Genomic DNA, 18,739 nt, shown 5'->3' on the forward strand with positions numbered 1-18,739 from the left:
CAAATTTGAAAAGATTCTTCAACAGTCACTGTAGAACTCCAGATGAAACTGTCCAATTTCCCTTTGTTCCCCTGCCAAATGTTCTCTCTGTTTCAGAGTGAAGATGTTATTAAATCCGAAAACGATGAGGCTGATGATATGCCAGAGGTTCAAGATACAGTGCAGTTTATACCAGGCAGTAAATTGCTTTGGAGAATAAATAGTAGGCCACCAAACTCATCACAGGTAACTGTTTCAATCAGTCTGTGTATTGCTACCACTAGTGACTTACCCAAGAGAACATGAGTGGCGGAAACCTTGTGGAATTGTCCGTCCTTAAGCGTTCACATTGACAGGCTCTGGCGGTTCTTGCTGCAGCTGTAAAATTATACTACAGTAAGCTCTCTGCTTCGTTCCTGTGCTGAAAGCATCGCTGCTGTGTTGAAGTTGGTGGAAAGAATGTGTGCTCTGACTGCAGCTGCTTCAGTGTGAGCCTGGTGCGTTAGGTTAAACTGTCTGTGAGATCTTTGCACTTAGAGTGGCTAAAATATGGATACGCATTCCCTTCTGCTGACCCTGCTGTTAAAGACAGGCTTCCAAAGAATGTGGTAAATGAGCAGCCAGATATTAACTTCAATATTTGCAACCTGATTTTTTTGTCTTTTAGGTGTGGGTGTTTGGGGTTTTTTATTTTTTATTTCGTAAAAATATCACGATGTTAAATATCACACGTGGAGGTTAATCTGTCTTGATTCTCTGAAGCAGACGGCTTAAAAAACAAAAGCTGTGATTTCCATCACCTTCTGCCCTTCCTTGTCTCCCTCCACACCAACAAAAAAACCTAGTTTTGTATGAACCTAACCTTGCTTTCAGGGTAGCAGGTGGGAGAAGGTTTGACTCTGTAATTTCTCTTGGAAATTCTTTTGCATTCATTCAGTATAGGGGACCCAGTGCCACTTTGCCAAAATAACTTGTATGTTATCTTTAATTTCCTTTTAAGATGTACAATTTCACCAGTTTTGCTGTGAGTCTCAATGAGCTAGAAAAAGGCATGGAAGCAATATTAGCTCCCACTGACTGTCGGCTACGTCCAGATATCAGAAATATGGAAAACGGAAACATGGGTATGTGTTTGCTGGAGGAAATATTTCACGAGTTAAGTTTTGAGAGGGGTGACTGAAGGGAGGGTTGGTTGACAGAGGAACGACGTCTTCGGTTTCTCATTCCTAGAGCAGCCTTAACTCTTTCTCATCCTATGTTAGTGAACATGATTTTGAACAATGTATGATGTCTGTTTTCTCCCAGAAAAGTCTGGGAGAGCAGATGCGTCCAAGATGGATCCCAAGGCTGCTATCCTATGTTATGGTGTATTTGCATGTTTGTTAACCTGGGGGGAAGTGGCAGACATGCTCTCTTGCTCTGGAGTTTGTCTGGAAAGACATGTGGTGAACAGACATGCTCTGTTGCTCTGGTGTTTGTCAGAAAAAAACTCATGGCCAAATAGTGAAAAAAAAAAACTTTCTCTGTTATGCCTAATCTAAGTTCTTTCCTGCTGTCTCAGTGCAGTTTCTGGTAGATAAAACATCAAAGTTTCAGTTTTGACTTTGTGTTTGTAGTAGCAGCTTTCCTGAAACGACAGTTTTAGATTTTTGTTGCCTGAGATTTTCATTGTTCAGTGAGATTGTGTACAGCAAATGCTTTCTCCTGCTTAAATGAAATATATTTTGTTTCTCTGCAGTCTTTTCTGTGTTTTCTGTATTTTTGTTTCTATTTCACTAAGCAACCGATTTCTCTTGAAATGTTTGTTAGATGTGGCTAGCAAAGAAAAAGAGAGACTAGAAGAGAAACAAAGAGCTGCTCGCAAGGAACGTGCAAAAGATGAAGTGGAGTGGCACACACGGTAAGGGGGAAGAAGTTGTGCATTTGTTTAATGCTTGGAATGGTTTGGTGTACTGCTTAAAGTGTTCTTATTCAAGACAGTGTGTGTTTGACTTCCTGCATGACAGCACAATTTGTAGTGTCTGGCTGGGTCAACAGTTAAATGTGGGAGCTGGAAGCCAAAATTGCTGATAACTTTGTCCTGGACAAATTATCTAATAATAAATGCTGAAATCTGTCATAATCAACTATTTTGGTAATACTGAGGGTTTTTAGTTTTGTTTTTAAAACCTACAGAGGTCATATTTTTGTTAGAATGAGTAAAACATTAAGCCTCATCTGCCCTTTAAGCAATTCCTGTCCAGCTTTTGACAGTGAAATAAGACTTTGTGGCCCTCTGGGGCCTTTTATTTTCACACTCTTAGGACTTCTTGGCTTGGATACTTCAGAAATTGCTTTTTTGATTGCATATTCAAGTGACTGAGAAGTCACAGAATGCATCACGGAGCAATGTGTGATTTGGCTCCTGCTCCTGCTGGTTGCTTTTCACAGATGCCAATGCTATCCAGTTAAGCGTATGCTCATGGCCAGTTCCTGCAGGTGCTGCCTTGAAAGGCAAGAACTTTGGGATGCTCCCATGATTTCATGAAATTCAGAAGAGAAAACATTCTCTTCCCAAAGCCTGGAGGAGCAGCTACAGACGAATTCCAGTTAATGCCTTTGAAAATCTCTTCCAGAGAATATAAAATAGTTTTCAGTCAATGTGGCTAAAAAGTGAGCATCTGTTAATGTTCTGTGCAAAGTACAGCACCGTAGAACAAAACTGTTTCCTGTTTGGACAGATTTCCAAAAAGGATTGTGTAACTGATTTGGCATTCTTTTAAAGTAAAAAGTAATGTATCTAATCAATGTTTAAACTCGAGTATTTATGTTACTTCTATTTGGAGTAGGATAGCGATTTTAAAATCCATGTCACAGTCCTTCTTGACTTTTATGTAAGAAAATTTAAAGATACTTTTCACGGTGTGATAATAGTGTAGGAATTTTAATGCCTTATTTTTCATGTGCAGAATATTTTTTTTCTGAAAAGAATTCACAGTGTTTTACGAAAGAAACAAAGTCGTTTCCCCCCCGTTAATAACTCTTCACTCTCTTTGCTTTTTTCTTTTATTGTTTCTTTCCTTTTTCTCTTTTATTTTTACAGATGGTTTCATCAAGGCACTAACCCATACACTGGGACTTCAGATTGGCTGTACTCAGGTGGCTATTTTGATAGAAATTTCTCAGACTGTCCAGACATATACTGAAATTACAGAAGCAATTGCTCATCTCATCTGGACATTTAGTTACTAGATTTCATTCCAAGCCAGTTACTCTGGTTTTGTTGATAGCAAAAACCAGCTTTTCTAAGTAAATTTTAACAAAAATTCTATTGGTCAACAATCAAGGATTTAATTATCACTAACGGATTGCCAAATATTTAAATACTGTTGCATTCTTTCCATAAAGCTGCACCTGAAATCGTCATGTTTTCACTAATTTTCAAAGGGACCTTTGGTTCTTCATTCTTTTCCCTAGTTTCTTTGTCAGGAAGATACACTGTATCTGATAGAGCACATAACATCCTTGAAAACTGCATAACTTAAATAAAATAGAGATAATATCCTTGTTACTTAGTACAATAGTGAAGAATCTGAAGTTTTTGGAACTCGGAGTAGGGATGAAAAGCTAATATGGTACCAAGAGGATCAAATCTAGTACTGTTGATACTCCCCGTGAAGAGATGCATGTGAACTTCCATACGGTATGTAGCACGCCGTGGGGGCTGGAGCCCCTGGCCCCTCTCTCGCCATAGGATTCAATACTCGAGAGGCTCGGGGAAACAAAACCCAACCTGAGCTTCTCCAGCTGTAGTTGTCTGTTACAGAGTCTTCACAACTTTTGGACACTGTGAGCATTAAACTGTATACCTGTGATAAAATTACATAAAGCATACGTTAGGAGAAGGGAAGGGTGCATTAAAAAGTGCACTTTTTCTGAAGTCAAATGCTGTTCTTAAAATACGAGAAGCTTCGGAAGCAAATGCAGGAACGTAGAGGTGGTTCCAATGTAAAATATATCGCTTGCTACCACTTGGAGGCTTAAAACTTCTGCACTACCTTTGGCAGCTTTGGCACTATGTATGCTTCTAGACTAAAATTTTATTTGGAAGCACTTTGGTATGTATATCCACACAGGCTCATAACTTGGGGAAGTTTTGGTTTGCATGTTTTTCATTTTTAGGTCATGTCTGTTTTGTATGTTGTGAAAAAGCAGAATCAATTTAAAGCTTTGGCAGAATTATACCTATTACAAGTTTTCTGTGAGTACGTGATGTCAAAAAGTGGGAAATTTTTGTTCCGTATCAAACCATCGAAGCCATATAATACTGGAAATAACCAATTACCGAATGGACATATTCATTTTCTTTCAAGTGGTACACTTTGGGGGTAAGGGGGGAGAGAGGCTTGAAAAATTAGGTCCAGTAATTAAAACTAATCCTAATGTTGCTTCTTGTTTTATGAAAGTTTTTAACCGAGTAACCAAGCAAAAATGGAGAGTGGCTGCATTGCTGTTAAGTTTACAGTGATTCAGAAATTGCTGGTGTTAAGCACCAGCAGCTTGAGGAGTTAATGGAAGAGCTGGTCTGATTTATGGACAAAACATCTGTGGTTTCATCCAGAGAGTAGATTTTTGAAGTGCTTCTCTCTCAGCCACAGGATTAAAAAGCAAAAGAAAATTAACATGCTCGTGAAGAAATATTTTTGTATTAAATCATGCATCTAATGATTACATTAACTTTAAATTTTTTTGGAAATTTAGTTGTTATCTTCACTGGAAAAATAAGAGCAGCTGTAAAACTTCAAGGCAGTAGGGGCCTAATCTGAAGAGTGCTCATGGCAGCTCTGTTCAGTTGCCAGAAATTGTACTTTGTGTTGGTGGCAAGTCTTCAGGACTCCCAAGTTCGAGAGGAAGACTTGGTAATACAGGGCAGACAGTAGGGTTGTACTTGTTCCTAGTAAGTGCGTAGACACTTGACTTTTTAAAAATGACATTGCTGATCCATATGGGAAAGCATAAAAATACTTTTTATAAAAAAACTTTAACAACTGTGCCAGGCACTGTAACCCCCTTTTCAAACTTGCTGCAGGCTGTGTAGGGAGCCCTTTGTTGGGTGAGGATTGAAAGCCAGTTTAACGTCTCATGGGAGTTTAAAACTTGCTTAAGCTAAATGGTATGTTTAATGCTGGAGTAGCGTTTTTAAAATAAATACCTATAATATTCCTATAAATAGGAATTGCCTGAATAGGAAAACTGTAGAGTAATTGCTAAAGAAACTCTTTTTATAAGAAGAACTATACAGGTTAGCATCCCTGTCATCTAAGTTATGATTTAAATTCAAAGATCTAAAGCCTTGGCACTATGTGAAAGCGTGAAAAAATCATAACAATGTGTTTAATCCAAACTTCAGTGTAGAATCTTCATGGGATTTGAAAAGAAACTGGGAAGACTTTTAAAGTGAGAACACTTCATTAGTTATGTCTTTATCCCCTTCTCCCTTTCCTTTAGTGTAAAGTTTTTAGTAAAATTTCAGGTTAGTTCCAAACCCATTCTTCTAATTTATTGTTCTTCATTGACAACACTTACAAAATACTTTCCCCTCACTGCCGACATGTCTGTGCTTGGCTGGCTGTGGGGCTCCCCAGGTGGAAAAGTTTTATTTTTGATGTGGATCTCGCCTTGGTCGTTTACGTGTCAAAGCATTAATAACTTTGCACCTTTTGAAAGAATGTCACTTTTATAACTTGATTAAACACTGTATATAAGATAACTGTGTTAGTATATGTTAATACAGCTATGTAGAGAAACCACCTAGAAAGAAATTATAATAAATACTGAATACCCTTTGGGCCTCTAGATGGTGAGAGGGAGGTTTCTGTGCCAGGGCAGCTGTCTGGTAGGGCTGGGGGGGCTGCAGGTGCCTCTGGCGTGCCTCAGCCGGGTCCTGCCTGCACCGTGAGCTCCTTGGATGAAGATGAGGATGATTGTGACGTCCCAGCTCTGAACGCCTCGGGGCCCTGGAAGCCTTTCCCCAGCCCTGGGGGCCTCTGTTCGGCGGCAGCCCGGTGCCCTGCGGTACGGCGGGTCTGCGGGCGGTGGGGCGGGAGCGGGGCCGGGAACGCGTGTGGCCGGGATGGGGAACCGGGCGGGAGCGGGGCCGGGATGGGAACGGGCCGGGAGGGGGGGAGCGGGGCCGGGATGGGAACGGGCCGGGGGGGCGGGGAGCGGGGCGGGCGCCGTGGGGCCTCCGTGGCCCGGCGCTGGGCTGGCGGCGGGGGGGGGTCTCCCCTGCTTGGGGCGGGCAGCGGCCGGCGCTGTGCAGCGTCTGCGCGTGTCCCGCAGGCAGCGCCGCCCGGCAGCGGGGAGCAGCTTCTCGAGGCGTTTATGGATCGTTCGCGGTGCCCGGGTTACCGAGGACGGGAAGCCCGCAGCCTACGCTCCTCAGGGCAACCACAGCTAACTAGCAGTGTTTATTCCTCTTTAATAATTATCAGTAATTCCTCAGTGAATGCTTTGCCGAAAAATGTTTAAAAAAAAACAAAAGCAACACTCTTCCCTGAGCAGCGGGCGAGCGGCTCGGCGCCACCCCCCGGGAACGAACCGGCTCCTGGGCTCCCGGGCTGCCTCGGCCGCACGCACCGCTTTCTGTGCCGCTCCTAACACCGCTGCCCGCCGCCGCCGGCAGCCCGGGCCTGTGCAGCTGCCTCGCTGTAAGGCCGTAACGGCCGGGGAGCGTCACCCCGCGGGCGAGCTGGGCCCCAGGCTCCGCCGGGCGGGGCCGCGCCGCCGCCATCTTCCGCCGCCGTGACACAGCAGCGCGTCGCGGGCCGCCGCCCCTGACTGACGGCCGCGCCGGCCAATCGCACAGGGCCGCGGGGGCGCGCGGGCCGCCCTGCCCCGCCCCGCGGCGGGCGGGGTTCCGGCGCGCGGAGCAGGAAGCGCGGAGCGGCGCAGGGCCTGCGGGCGGCGGCGGCAGGTACCGGGGGCGCGGGCCCGGCTGTACCCCGCGGGCCGTGTGTCGCTGGCGGCGCGCTCGCTGGGGCTGGCCCGGCGCGGGGCGGCGGCGCCGCCTCTGCCGAGGGGGACGGCGCGGCGGCCTGGGAAGGGGCCCGGCGGGGGATGGCGGGCGGGGGGCGGCCGGGGCCGCGCTGGGGCCTGCCCGGTAGCCCTGTGCCGGCCTTGCGTCAGGGGTCGGGCCGGGCTGCCCGGCGGCCGCTGGCGGTGGGGAGCGGGGCCGGCCGGCGCGGGGGGTTAGGCGGCAGCGGGAGCTCCGCGACAAGTGCCGAGTCACGCAGGCCGGGCCGGGCGGGCCGCCGCCGTGCGTGAGGCCGGGTGCGGTAGCCGCCGGGCTGCGGGGGTCCCCCGGGCCGGTACCGGGCAGCCCGTCCTCCGTGCCGTGGCAGGAGCCCGACGGTCAGCGCGGCGGCGGGGCTGCGCGCAGGGAGCGCCCCTGCGCCTGCGAGCCGCGGGGGGGGCGGCGCTCCCGTGCTCGGGTACCTCGGCAGGGGTCCCGCGTCGCCGGGGGGTCTGCGGGGCGACCCGGCTTCCCCCGGCCCCCGCGCTGGCTCCTCTGGAGCGCCCCGGAACTGTCGGGCGCTGAGGCTGTGCCCTGTGCCGAGCCGCCCCAGGGAGGCCGGTATTTGGTGCTGAGGAGAGAGAACCGGGGACAGTTTCTCATCGCGGCTGCTCGCTCCCTTCCCAGGATGTCCTCAGGTGCGTTATTTCCAAGCCTGGTGCCAGGCTCCCGTGGCTCTTCGAGCAAATACCTGGTGGAATTTCGAGCAGGGAAGATGTCCCTGAAGGGCAGCACTGTCACCCCAGACAAGAGAAAAGGCCTCGTTTACATCCAGCAGACTGACGATTCCCTCATTCACTTCTGCTGGAAGGACAGGACTTCGGGCAACGTCGAGGACGTGAGTATGGTTTTGTGTTTCAGTGCTGAGGTGTTAAGTCGCGGTCTGTCGTGTTCCGCTGGCACTGCTGAAAGAGCTTCTCCCAGACAAATCAGCATGAGAATGCTGCTGTGGCCTGACAGCCCTGCACTTCCATATTCTCTCTGCTATGAGGAGCAAACGGAAGAAGGTTTGGGGAGGAGGGCAGAGGTCTTTGGGAGGCTAAAAGGAATATTCATGTATTTTCTCAAACATCTGTTCCCGCTGCCACATTTTCCAGGATTTGATTATTTTTCCCGATGACTGTGAATTCAAGAGGGTACCTCAGTGCACTACCGGCCGTGTGTATGTATTGAAGTTCAAGGCAGGATCAAAACGACTCTTCTTCTGGATGCAGGTTTGTGGGAAGTCAATAAAAAGGGTCTTGGAACAAAATATTTCCAGTTTGACTTGTACCAAGAGTAATTTTCTTGCAGGAGCCGAAGACTGATAAGGATGAAGAACACTGCCGTAAAGTGAATGAGTATCTCAACAATCCACCAATGCCTGGTGCTTTAGGTGGAAATGCAAGTGGAGGCCACGAGCTCTCGGCATTAGGAGGTACAGTCCATTCTCTGCTCCTTCACGTGAGAGGCTTTTTTTAAAAAAATATTTTTAGAATAAGCACTTAATAGTTCCCTAGGAAGAAATTCCTGATGGCTGTGGAGGGTGAGCTGGGGACAGTGTTAATACCAGAAGTGTAAACGTGCTTGAGCAAAATAAACTGTGCTGTTACAATAGGTGCAGGCTGAAAGTTAAGACTGCCAGAAGAAATCTCTCTTTGTTTCCAGTAGATTCTCTGGAGTCTTACCTCCTTATGAAGCCAAGTTGCATTTATCTTTTATGAGCATCATGAATCAGTAAACACTTGAAACTGTTTTTTCCATACAGAATGTGATGCCAATTAATCTCCTGCTGTTTGAGCCGGAGTGCTGTGAAAAAACCTATGTGAATATGTTGTGTTTCAGAATGTTTTTGTTTTTAGGTGAGGGTGGCTTGCAAAGCCTTCTTGGAAACATGAGCCATAACCAGCTCATGCAGCTGATCGGACCAACGGGCTTAGGAGGACTTGGTAAAATGCTTTAATATCTTTATGCCAAAATGGTATTTTCTCCTGCCAGGTTAAGTCTTACCTGACAATATTTTCAAGTAGTGCTATTGATTTAAATAGCGCTGCTTTCACGTGAGAAAGCAAGGCCCTACCTCAGAGATGAGCTAAGGGGCAAAAAAAGGATGCAGGAAATGAAGGGTACCAAATTCTACACGGCACTCGTCTTAGGGCTTGATCTGCAAGGAACGTTGGTTCTGCTCCTTCCTTGCTCCACTGAATCTTCTACTTTTTTTTTTCTGCCCCCACCCCCCACCCCCCCTGTTCTACCCATTCTCTTCCTCCTAAATATTCACTGAAGCAGGGACTGAAACCCAGGGTTTTGTTCCTGGTGAATGTCCCGGTTACCAGGCTGTGGAGTTGCTTGTGTTGTCTCTGATCCAGTGAATATTTGTGTGCAAAGCAGAGTTCAGGAGGAAGGTTGGAGCGTACCCACCCCACGGCACTCTCTGGTCAGAGGAGTAGGCTCAGGTTAGGGTTTTCTCTCCTGGGCGACGCTGGGGAGAGCTTGAATCGCCACGCTGTTTTTCTGAAGGGGATGAGAGGCATGTTGGAGTCTCTGCTGTGGTCTGTTCTTAATGCTACCCATACTCCAAGCCCATTAGAGCATTTTCTGAGAGGTCAGACCCTCGAGTGGAAGTAGGTACAGGAGCACTGGCAGGTGGCAGCGGCTAAGGTTCTGTGCTTGAGCTCCAAAGTCCTTTCTTGTGGATCTAGCTCGTGTCTTTTCAGCTTCAGATACAAATCTCATGTTAGTGTTGGAAGATTCTGGCTTTTTAAGGTGCGTTTGGAAAAGATCTTCCTTCTTGAAGCTTCACATAATTCCTGAGACTGTCTTCCTCTTCTTCTCAGCACACTGTCTCAGCAGCTCTTCTTTCTTTGCCTTTACATCTAGCTACGGCAGCTTGACATGAAACTCGCTACTATAACGCGAGAAAACCATCTGCTTGCCTCTGCAAACGGTGGTTGTGGTGAATCTGTGTGGATCTCTTCCCTCAGCAGTGTCTTGTTCCTTTGCATCTGGTTTGCATCTCTCTCAGGACTCTGCCTTTAGTGTGGAGCTCCTGCAACACCGGAGCTTTCGTGCTCCTGGTAAACTTTCCTAGCAAGGACAAACCGAGTTGAGTAGTGCGTGGTACAGTCCGGTTAGCTTCACCCAGCTGTTCTGCTGCTGTGGGAAGCTCTGTCATTAGTGAATGGAAGTGTTAAGGGCATAGGTCTATAGGAGCAGGTCCTATATAAAGGAGGGAGTTGGTGGCTGGTGCTCGCTCTGACCTCTGCAGCTTCAGGTAATCACGTGTTAGCTAATAGAGCGCTGTCATTCTGTCCTCTGCTTGCAGATAGTTCCCAAAAGGTGGGTGATGAACGCAGATGCTTGTGTAGGGTTGTGTATCTAATCAGATGCGGTACAAGAAACCGATGGATGTGAAGTGTGTGTGGTAAATGGAGCGTTTGGCTGATGCAGCTCACAGGAATTGTAGAGGAGCAGTTTGAGTCACCGACAGCTCCGGTGGACCTAGAAGCCAAGCCTTGCCCCAGCTTTTTTTAGCTGATGTTCTTGATGCTGCAGTAAGTCCCTGATAGTTGGGATGTGTGGATGAGGGAGGCTGATTCTGATTTCTTTTGCACGTGGCAGTTGGCTCAAAGGCCAAGTGTTGGTTTCCTGATCGCTGCTCTACTAGCAGCACTTTGTGCGTGAGGTTGTCTCTGCATTAGGTTTGAAGCTGCAAAACCCTGGGTATATGAGGGAGATGGTGGTGGTGGTGACTTGAAGACTGTCTCTGTGATCTGCTGAGGGCCTTGGCTTTATTTTAGAGAAAAGTTGGAATTTTGGGAACCAGTAGATGAGAGGGCTGTGTTACAGTGATTGTGTATGTACGGCACAAGCTGAAGTAATTTTATCCTTGTGAACATCTAGAAATTGAGTAATTTCTAAAATGTGCAGGTCTCTAAGGCAGTTTTCTAATAGGGATGCAAGAGCTGTTAATTTACAGAAAGGGGTGGGGGGGTTGGTCTGGGGTCTTTCAGAACCTTTCAGGTACAAGAGTGCCCTCTCTGGAGCAGAGAGGTGCAAAAAAAACTGAAGAAATAAATTTCTAAACCTGTTCTTCTTTTATGTTTACGGAAGGTGGGCTGGGGGCACTGACGGGTCCTGGGCTGGCCAGTCTGCTTGGAAGTGGGGGACCCCCGACCAGCAGTTCATCGTCAAGGTAGGCTGCCTGCTCCTCAGTGGTGGTAGTTTTGTAACGTAAAGTTGTGCTTCTGTGGGAGGAGCTGTGGCCTACTGGGCAGGAAATGTGAGGGGAATTAAGACTGCTTACGACCTCTCTGAAACGAGGTAGGAGCCCTTCGTATTGTAAGGGCTTGAAAAGAAGCATTTCAAAATACGGTTTTGGAGGGAGTTAATTATACTAATTGTCTTCTCCAGCTCTCGCAGCCAATCAGCTGCTGTGACACCATCTTCCACGACTTCTTCTACACGTGTAACGCCTGCCCCATCCGTTCCTGCGGCTGCGTCTGTGACCAGTCCGAGCCCCGTACCAAGTTCGGGTAATGGAACCAGCTCAGCCACAAGCCCAACCCAGCCCATTCAACTGAGTGACCTTCAGAACATTTTAGCTACTATGAATGTGCCATCTGGAGCAGGAGGACAGCAAGGTAACAGTGTTCTGACCAGACAGCTGGTGGATCCAGGAGTCCTTTGGAGCTGTTTTACTGTCCTATCGTGCTCCAGATCGGTTTGAAACATCTCTTAAATTTTTTTGTTCGTGTTTTCATTTGAGTGTTGTGCTTGGCTGCTTCAAGAGTCTTATTCTCACTCCCAAAACAGAGGGAAAAAGGATGTGAACAGTGCGCTAACTCCATTTCCCTACTCTTCTGACTAGATCGTTTGGCTTACATGAGAAAAACATGAGGTTTTGCGCATGGTCTAACAGCCAGCCCTTTATTTTCTTCCTAGTTGACCTGGCAACTGTTCTGACTCCTGAGATAATGGCTCCCATCCTGGCCAATGCTGAAGTTCAAGAACGGTTGATGCCTTACCTTCCCTCGGGGGAATCTCTGCCGCAGACTGCAGAAGAGATTCAGAATACCCTGACGTCTCCTCAGTTTCAGCAGGTAGATGCCTAACTGTCACGGGAAGTACCGTTCTCCTCCCCTTCTCCCCCGTGCGTCGCCATCGGCCTTGCCCTGCTTTTTCAGGTTCCTGACACCATTCCGAGTAGGAGGTTGTCAGTAGAAGTGGAAGGGAGGAGGGAGATGGTTTAATGGAACACTGTTTCTTCCTGCAGTCACCCAGCACCAGATCAGAATTTTTATTTATTTCCCTTGGAATTGGGCTTTATCTTTCTCTTTATTATAAACACTCTCTGGCAAATGGCAGGAGTAGTAGAAGACTCATTATTCCCTGTCAATGAGTGGCTTGGCAGCAGTTGCCTTGAAGGGCATTTCAAGCGACTGATGGGAAGAGATGCTTGTGATTACAGCACTGCAGCCCTTGTTCCTCTTGAAACACTAGTGCTTAATTCCAGGCCTGTCTGCATGTGATAAAAGCTGATGTATTACAGGCCCGTTTGAGCTATTAGACTGATTGATGGAAACTCGCCCATTTGCAAAATTTCGGTGGCTGAGAGGACTATTTTTAGTTTCAACTATAGCAGCTCTTCTGTGTAGGCAAGACTTGGAAATGAGGGCTGGTTTTAGTTGGCAATTTGATAGAGTGTCTGCGTCTAGGTGAAGATGGAATTTTTCCGTGCGCTAAACCGACTGGAGGTTATGTGGCTGTGGTTTGGGGCGTTGCTCGGTCTAGCAGGGCTTACCAGCTCGTGCTTCCTGGCATCTGGCTGGCCAAGAGCAGGCGTTGTTCCTGATGGCGGAATCTGCGCGGGGCCTGTGCTGCAGCGGCGTTTTGAACCCTGCCCATAGTGCCGGGGTTAACAGAGGGGAGCGGCTGCCTCCAGGCCCGCTCTCCTCGCGCGGTTATTGCGCAGTAGCCACCTGATGCTGGAGGAACACGATGCAAACCTTTTCTTGATGCTGTTGACTCCAATTCACAGGCATTGAGCATGTTCAGTGCTGCCTTAGCTTCAGGACAGCTTGGCCCACTAATGAGCCAGTTTGGCTTACCCGCAGAGGCAGTAGATGCAGCAAATAAAGGAGGTGAGTATTGGTGCTGTTGGGAACAGGATGAAATGGTTGTTTGTGTTTGGTTGTTCGGGTTTTGGTTTTGGGGGGGAAGGCGGGTGTTGTTTGTTTTTGGTGTGGTTTGGGGGTTTTTTTTTGCACTGCACACAGCCACTGAACGTGGAATGTAATGATGACCCTCGCACTGTTCCTGCAATGAAAGGCGAGGGCTCTGGTGTCCCCTGGCAGACACAGTGTGTCAGATGTGTTTGGAGAAGTCGGGGCTCTGCAAAGAGATGTGCTGAGCAGCCTTGGCATAGTTTTCTTGATAAAGGAAAAACCCTTTTGCAGAAGGCTCTGGAGGTGGTGTAGTTGCCTTGTTCAGGAATGCCTTTTTTGTGGGAGTCTTCAATGAGTCATCTTTAAGTGAACACAGCTGGGGCCCGTAGCACTGGTGGGAGGAGGTACCCATTTTCTCTAAGGAGCTTTCAGGACCCGTTCAGTTACTGAAGTAATCCTGGTCTTAGGCTGCCTCTGCACAGTTAAAAGTGCATAAATGCTGGCGCTGTCAGAGCGAGCCGAATATGTGTTGCAATTTTCTTCCCTGCTAATTGAGTCGTACTAAAGCAAACGTTTACTTCCTGTGTAATGAAGCTTAACCTGGTACAGACAGCGGACTCCCCCCCGAAAGTGCAAAGTTAAATAACCGATGTGTTTAACTTCTAGATGTAGAAGCGTTTGCCAAAGCAATGCAGAACAGTGTCAAGTCAGACCAAAAGGAAGGAGACTCTAAGGACAAGAAAGATGAAGAGGAAGATATGAGTTTAGATTAAGTTATTTGCTCTTCCTTACAGATACTCCTAGATACTAACTTAAGCAACTGCAGTAGGATTACTAACTTCATATTATGCTTATATAAATCTACAAATAAAGGAATTTTCTTTATCTGCCACACTGTTCATTCTCAAGTCTGTTTAACATAAGCAGTACTTGCTATTTTTTTCAGTGGAGTTGCTTACTGTTTGGTTTTGATGTTTTTGCTATCTAATTCTTCTGATTTCCTGTGATAGAGTTGTGGGGCTCAACGCTTTTATGAGTAATGAGCACCTCACGGCCGCTGCTGCCTGCCGTCCAGCCTTGGGCCCGCCAGGTTGTGATCCGCAGGGCTGCCAGCTCACCAGCGCCGTCCCACGCGTGCCTCTGCACAGGCCATCCTGTCCTGGCTGCAGGACTGGCCTTTGAACACGAGGAGGGTCACCTTCGGGAACACCAGAGCACTTACCGCTGGCGTAAGGAGGGAGCTGCTTGTGGCAAATACAACTGTAAGGTCCCTGTTGTGCCACTTCCCGAGGTGGTGATTACTCCGCTTCCATCGGCCTCATACTTGCTCTTCACCAGTAAAGTGAAAGAGAGTAACGTAAAACTTTATTCAACTCCAAAGTATGTACCAGTGATTTACAAAGACCATCTTTAATACTACAACTTAAAAACAGGTCATAATTACACTTAAGATGGACATGTTAAAAACCCATTTTACAATATTTACCCCTCATAAAAAAACCACAATATCATGATATAAGTTACAAGTCCATTTCAGAAGCAAGATTTTGTCCCCAAGTGGCTAGAGATATATTTATATATACACACACAAATATATATATGACGTGTAAGTGCACGAGTGAACTAGGTGTCCTGGGAGAAAAAGCTTGTTTCAAGTGAAGACTGCGCTACGACAGGCGGGAGTGAGGCTGAGCAGAAGGCAGCAGCGGGCTTGCCCGCCGGACTCGGAGGTAACCTTTCCTTGTTTCTTCCCTTTCAAGCAAGTTTCTTGCTTCACACAACAGCACTTTTGTCGGGTTTATATACTAGCACTGAATGCAACCGCAGAGAGTCAAGAGCGGCATTTGTGTCTTTCTGCTTTCCCTCAGCAGTTCTCCCAGTCTAGTTTGTTCCTTTTGTTTTTCTTACTATTATTCTTATAAATTAATCTGATAAGATGCTGCTAATTCTGTGAACAGAATTTTGTCCAAGCTCCCCCTTGCAAAGCTCTTAGCGTAGCAGTGGCAGGTGACCTGAGACTGCCCTTGGGGGGAGGTTAGATGCGTCCTTGCTTATAAAAACACAAAAGTGACGGAATTAATCCAGTTTGTCCTAATTGCATTTATCATAAAACTGTCTACAGCCTTTAGCAGAAGACAGTCTGTGACTTATTAATAGCCTCAAGTGTTCCGTGAACTAAATATGTGCATTGTAAGTGTGGGGTAAAGGGAACAGGATTTAGGACGTGATGCACGGCTGCCGTGTGCTTCAGCGCACGCTCTGTAGAGGACACTTGCTCTTACCACGAGCGACGTGGCAGCGCGCGTCCTGTTGCAGATGCCTGACCACTGGGGAAGGATGCAGACCCAGACCTGTCTCCACATCCTGCTCCAATTTTTTGGTTCATGTTTGTGAAAGATGTCCTCGAAGTGGCCCCTTCTCCCCACCTGCCTCCCCCGCCCTCCTTCCCCTTGGATTCGTGGCCCCTCTCTGGTTTTGGCCCCAGGCTTGTGCCTGCTGTCACTGGAGATCAAGTATGTCTGACCACGGTTAATGCTATGGAGTAGGTGACGCCTGGGGCGCAGGAGCAGCGCGGTGTTGTGTCGGTCAGGCTGTACGGGTGCACTTACTGCACGGGGCAGCCCTTAAGGCCAACGGAGCCCCTGACAGTCCCGGCTCGTGGCAGGTCCACGTGGTGCCGGTTAATCACCAGGTTCCTTATACAGCCCACGTAATGAGGGAGGGGAGGTGATGGTGACGCTGTGCTGGCCTTGTCTGTCTCTGCAGAAGGAACAAGTAAAAGCAAACGTTAGTCTGGCTATTAACAGGGTGAGTAAGTACCTCTTACGTGCAGCGGGAATAGTATCTCTCTTGGCTTTGGGGTATTCAGTTCTGGAGCGTCTTTCCCAACTCACCCGGCAGCCCTCCCATGTAGAAGGTCGCTCTGGCACTGGGTGCAGAAGGCTGGCTGGGTCCCACGGTGTAGTTGCCTTCTGTGTCCACATCAACCTGGATTTTGTTTTTCCGTTTGGTAACTTTGAAAGAAAACAACAGTCAGTGCCGCTTCCTTACACAGAGAGCAAGTCCACCTCCACCCTCTGGCCCAGAGCAGTGTTGGAGCACAGCAAAACTACCAGGAGGGTCAGAGGACCTGGCCTGGATCTTTGGAAATGCCCAGAGGCTGGACAGTGGCTCCCAAAATCCCAACAGCCACCCAAGCAACACCAACAGCTCTAGCGAAGGGCTGCCCTCTGCCAGCGGCGTGGGACAGCACACGCGCGGCAGGGAGGGGATGAGCTCAGACCAGCTCTGGCCGTGGCTGGGAGGAGGTCCTGAAAATGGCGAAAACGCACCAGGAGCACCCAGCACCAGTGCTGGGCCGAGTAAGATGAGGGCTTAGGATAGAGCTGTGCTGAGATGGGGGCTGGAGCTGTGACCCCCCACCCCCAGAAAGGGCTTGATGCAAAACTTCAGCACTTGCTCAATGGCAGCTACGTTAAAGGCTGAGTTTCGCCTGTACCAGGTGTGAATCCTGCAACTCCTTGTCCCAGCGGTGGGCTTTGAGCCCTCTGGACACACTCATCGGAGCAAGCTGGGGTTTCACTTTCAGCAGGACGTGACAGTCCTGGATGGAGCCAGTGCTGTGGGACATCCCTGGCCTCGCCAGCTGCTCTGTGACCTGGGAAACACCGCGTTCCTCCTGCCCACCAGATCTGACAGCACTAAGAAGATTAGTCAAGGACCCATTAATTGGGAAATGACTTAACGGAAGCTACGATCTCTCAAATTAATTGCACACAGGTGGGAGTTGGTGTTTAAATCCCCAAGGAAGGGCCCCGAGCTTCCCCCAGCTGTAGGCTCAGCAGCAGGAGTGGAGCAGCATCCCAGAGCCAAGTGCTGGCTGTCACCTCACCTACAATGGTGTGCCACTGCCCGTCGCAGAGAGATGGGCACGTCACCGATGCAGAGAACTCATCAGACCCAGCATTCGCTCTCGCAGTGACCTGGTGTGTGAGACAAACCCGTTAAGAGCTGAGCAGGATCAGCAGGAGACGGCCACTGCATCTGCAGCCTGTGGGGAAGCCACCCTCCCGCTACCTTTGTCTCCTCCATGTACAGCAGCAGGTAGAGGCTTCTCCTTGTGCCGATGTGGAAGATGAGGCCAGAGGCGCTGTGGGGACGGACCTCCAGTGTCACCTCCAAGTCCTGCTTGGTCACCACTGCATCAGCTGGAAGAGAAACGCCGCTGGGGAGGAGAAGGACAAGGGACTTCCCGGTCAATGCGTCCCTCCCAGTCGCAGGGCTGTGGGAGCCAGCCCAGGCTGCTGTGGGGTACCTAGTGTGATGGACCCGCCCTCCGCAGCGAAGAAGACCCCACTCTCCAGCACGCCCTCGTAGCACGGCGTCACCCCGAAGGTGCGGGAGGGGGGACCCAGAGGCCTCCCGTCCAGCTGTGGGTTCCTCAGGCAGCCGTCGAAGCTGGAGGCTGACGCAGCCTGTAGAGAGGCCACGGGAGTGAGCACAGAGGGGCCAAAAACTGGCAGGCGCAGCATGATGGCTGGGAACTGGCAGAGACAGGGCAATGCCACGGCACCACCAAACCCTTACCGGGATGTGGGCCTTGGCTTTTCCAGCCAGGACCCCCCCAACATACAAGGGGGTCCGGGCCACAAAGAGTCCTGTGGTGGCCACTGCAGCATCCTGGGCTCGCAGCCCATCAATGACCAGCTGGGCTCGGCTCTGGTCTCTGCTGAAGAAGACCTGCAAGGACCAAAGGTCAGTGCCAGGGCTGGGGGCTTCCTGGGTCAGGAGGAGCCCCAGGGCTATGCGCAGGGAAGGGAGACCTCAGCTCGGAGGTTCAGCCAGCCCTGGCTGTGGTTTTGCAATGCCCTGAGCAGGGCTGCACCCAGCTAACCCCTGCAGGGGCACTGGCCCGGGGAGGGGCGAGCGATGTGGCTCAGGGGACAGGTCCTGCCGAGACCCCACTCACTGTGTGCCACCGCCGGTCACGGTACTTGTCTTTGCTGCGGATGCGCAGCCGGTGCCCACCGACGTCCACCAAGAAGACAAAGCGCCCGTTGGAGACAAAGAGAGCCATGAAGGTGCCCCGCTCACCAGCCACGTAGAAGAGCAGCCCGCTGGAGGAGTTCAGCTTCACCTCCAGGGAGAAATGGGACCTGCAGGGACAGGGGGCGACGGGAGCACCCTGCTCTCCTGCAACTGCAAGGGAACACCTGCTCTCCAAGCGATGGTCCCCGTGGACAAGCTTGTGTGGGGTGGGCACGGGGTGAGCCTCACCTCTGCCCAAATGAGGGTGGGATGTCCTCAAACTCCCAGCGACTGCTCGGGGTGCCGCCGAAGCGGAAGGTGCCCCTGGCTGCGCGGGGCTGTGGGTGCAGCTGGCAGAGCCCATCCCGATCGTGGCGGCGGTCCTTTGAGGCAGGCTTGCCCAGCACCTGCACAAGATGCACCAGGGAATGGAGTGTGGGGAGCACCCCTGTGGGTGGCAGGGGGCAGAGGTGCTCAGTGAGGGGGCAGTGGTGGGCACCGGAGGAGGAGGATGTGAGGAGTTTGGGCAGCA

General features: G+C 49.6%; 3 protein-coding genes across 6 annotated transcripts in view; 2 read left to right on the plus strand and 1 right to left on the minus strand.

Moving 5' to 3' along the window:
* OSBPL2 (oxysterol binding protein like 2) overlaps window positions 1-5,814 on the plus strand; it is a 39,207-nt gene extending 33,393 nt beyond the window's left edge. For all 3 annotated transcript variants that reach the window (XM_056354138.1, XM_056354136.1, XM_056354137.1), the window contains 4 exons: window positions 97-225; window positions 980-1,103; window positions 1,789-1,879; window positions 3,062-5,814. In XM_056354138.1, coding sequence (XP_056210113.1) covers window positions 97-225; window positions 980-1,103; window positions 1,789-1,879; window positions 3,062-3,164 — 447 coding nt within the window. In that variant the 3' untranslated portion in view covers window positions 3,165-5,814. The remainder of the gene's footprint in view (window positions 1-96; window positions 226-979; window positions 1,104-1,788; window positions 1,880-3,061) is intronic.
* Window positions 5,815-6,824: 1,010 nt separating this feature from the next.
* On the plus strand, window positions 6,825-14,071 carry ADRM1 (ADRM1 26S proteasome ubiquitin receptor). The gene is made up of 10 exons (XM_056353728.1): window positions 6,825-6,934; window positions 7,661-7,871; window positions 8,131-8,247; window positions 8,327-8,450; window positions 8,875-8,961; window positions 11,126-11,207; window positions 11,426-11,655; window positions 11,957-12,114; window positions 13,053-13,155; window positions 13,846-14,071. Exons 2-10 carry the CDS (start codon window positions 7,662-7,664, stop codon window positions 13,950-13,952), a joined length of 1,218 nt encoding a protein of 405 aa, XP_056209703.1. The 5' UTR covers window positions 6,825-6,934; window position 7,661; the 3' UTR covers window positions 13,953-14,071.
* A 451-nt stretch (window positions 14,072-14,522) lies between these two features.
* LAMA5 (laminin subunit alpha 5) overlaps window positions 14,523-18,739 on the minus strand; it is a 93,562-nt gene continuing 89,345 nt past the window's right edge. For both annotated transcript variants that reach the window (XM_056353727.1, XM_056353726.1), the window contains exons 73-80: window positions 18,457-18,614; window positions 18,149-18,335; window positions 17,767-17,919; window positions 17,495-17,654; window positions 17,257-17,387; window positions 17,072-17,162; window positions 16,074-16,193; window positions 14,523-15,939 (exon numbers count right to left, since the gene is read on the minus strand). In XM_056353727.1, coding sequence (XP_056209702.1) covers window positions 15,785-15,939; window positions 16,074-16,193; window positions 17,072-17,162; window positions 17,257-17,387; window positions 17,495-17,654; window positions 17,767-17,919; window positions 18,149-18,335; window positions 18,457-18,614 — 1,155 coding nt within the window. In that variant the 3' untranslated portion in view covers window positions 14,523-15,784. The remainder of the gene's footprint in view (window positions 15,940-16,073; window positions 16,194-17,071; window positions 17,163-17,256; window positions 17,388-17,494; window positions 17,655-17,766; window positions 17,920-18,148; window positions 18,336-18,456; window positions 18,615-18,739) is intronic.

This window comes from Falco biarmicus, chromosome 10, assembly GCF_023638135.1.
Source record: "Falco biarmicus isolate bFalBia1 chromosome 10, bFalBia1.pri, whole genome shotgun sequence".
Lineage (NCBI taxonomy): Eukaryota > Metazoa > Chordata > Aves > Falconiformes > Falconidae > Falco > Falco biarmicus.

Excerpts from the sequence above, each read along its gene's own strand:
- ADRM1 (XM_056353728.1), top strand. The coding sequence starts at position 7,662 with ATGTCCTCAGGTGCGTTATTTCCAAGCCTGGTGCCAGGCTCCCGTGGC. Across the intron at positions 8,962-11,125 it reads AACGGGCTTAGGAGGACTTG|GTGGGCTGGGGGCACTGACG; the intron begins GTAAAATGCTTT and ends TGTTTACGGAAG. Across the intron at positions 11,208-11,425 it reads ACCAGCAGTTCATCGTCAAG|CTCTCGCAGCCAATCAGCTG; the intron begins GTAGGCTGCCTG and ends TGTCTTCTCCAG.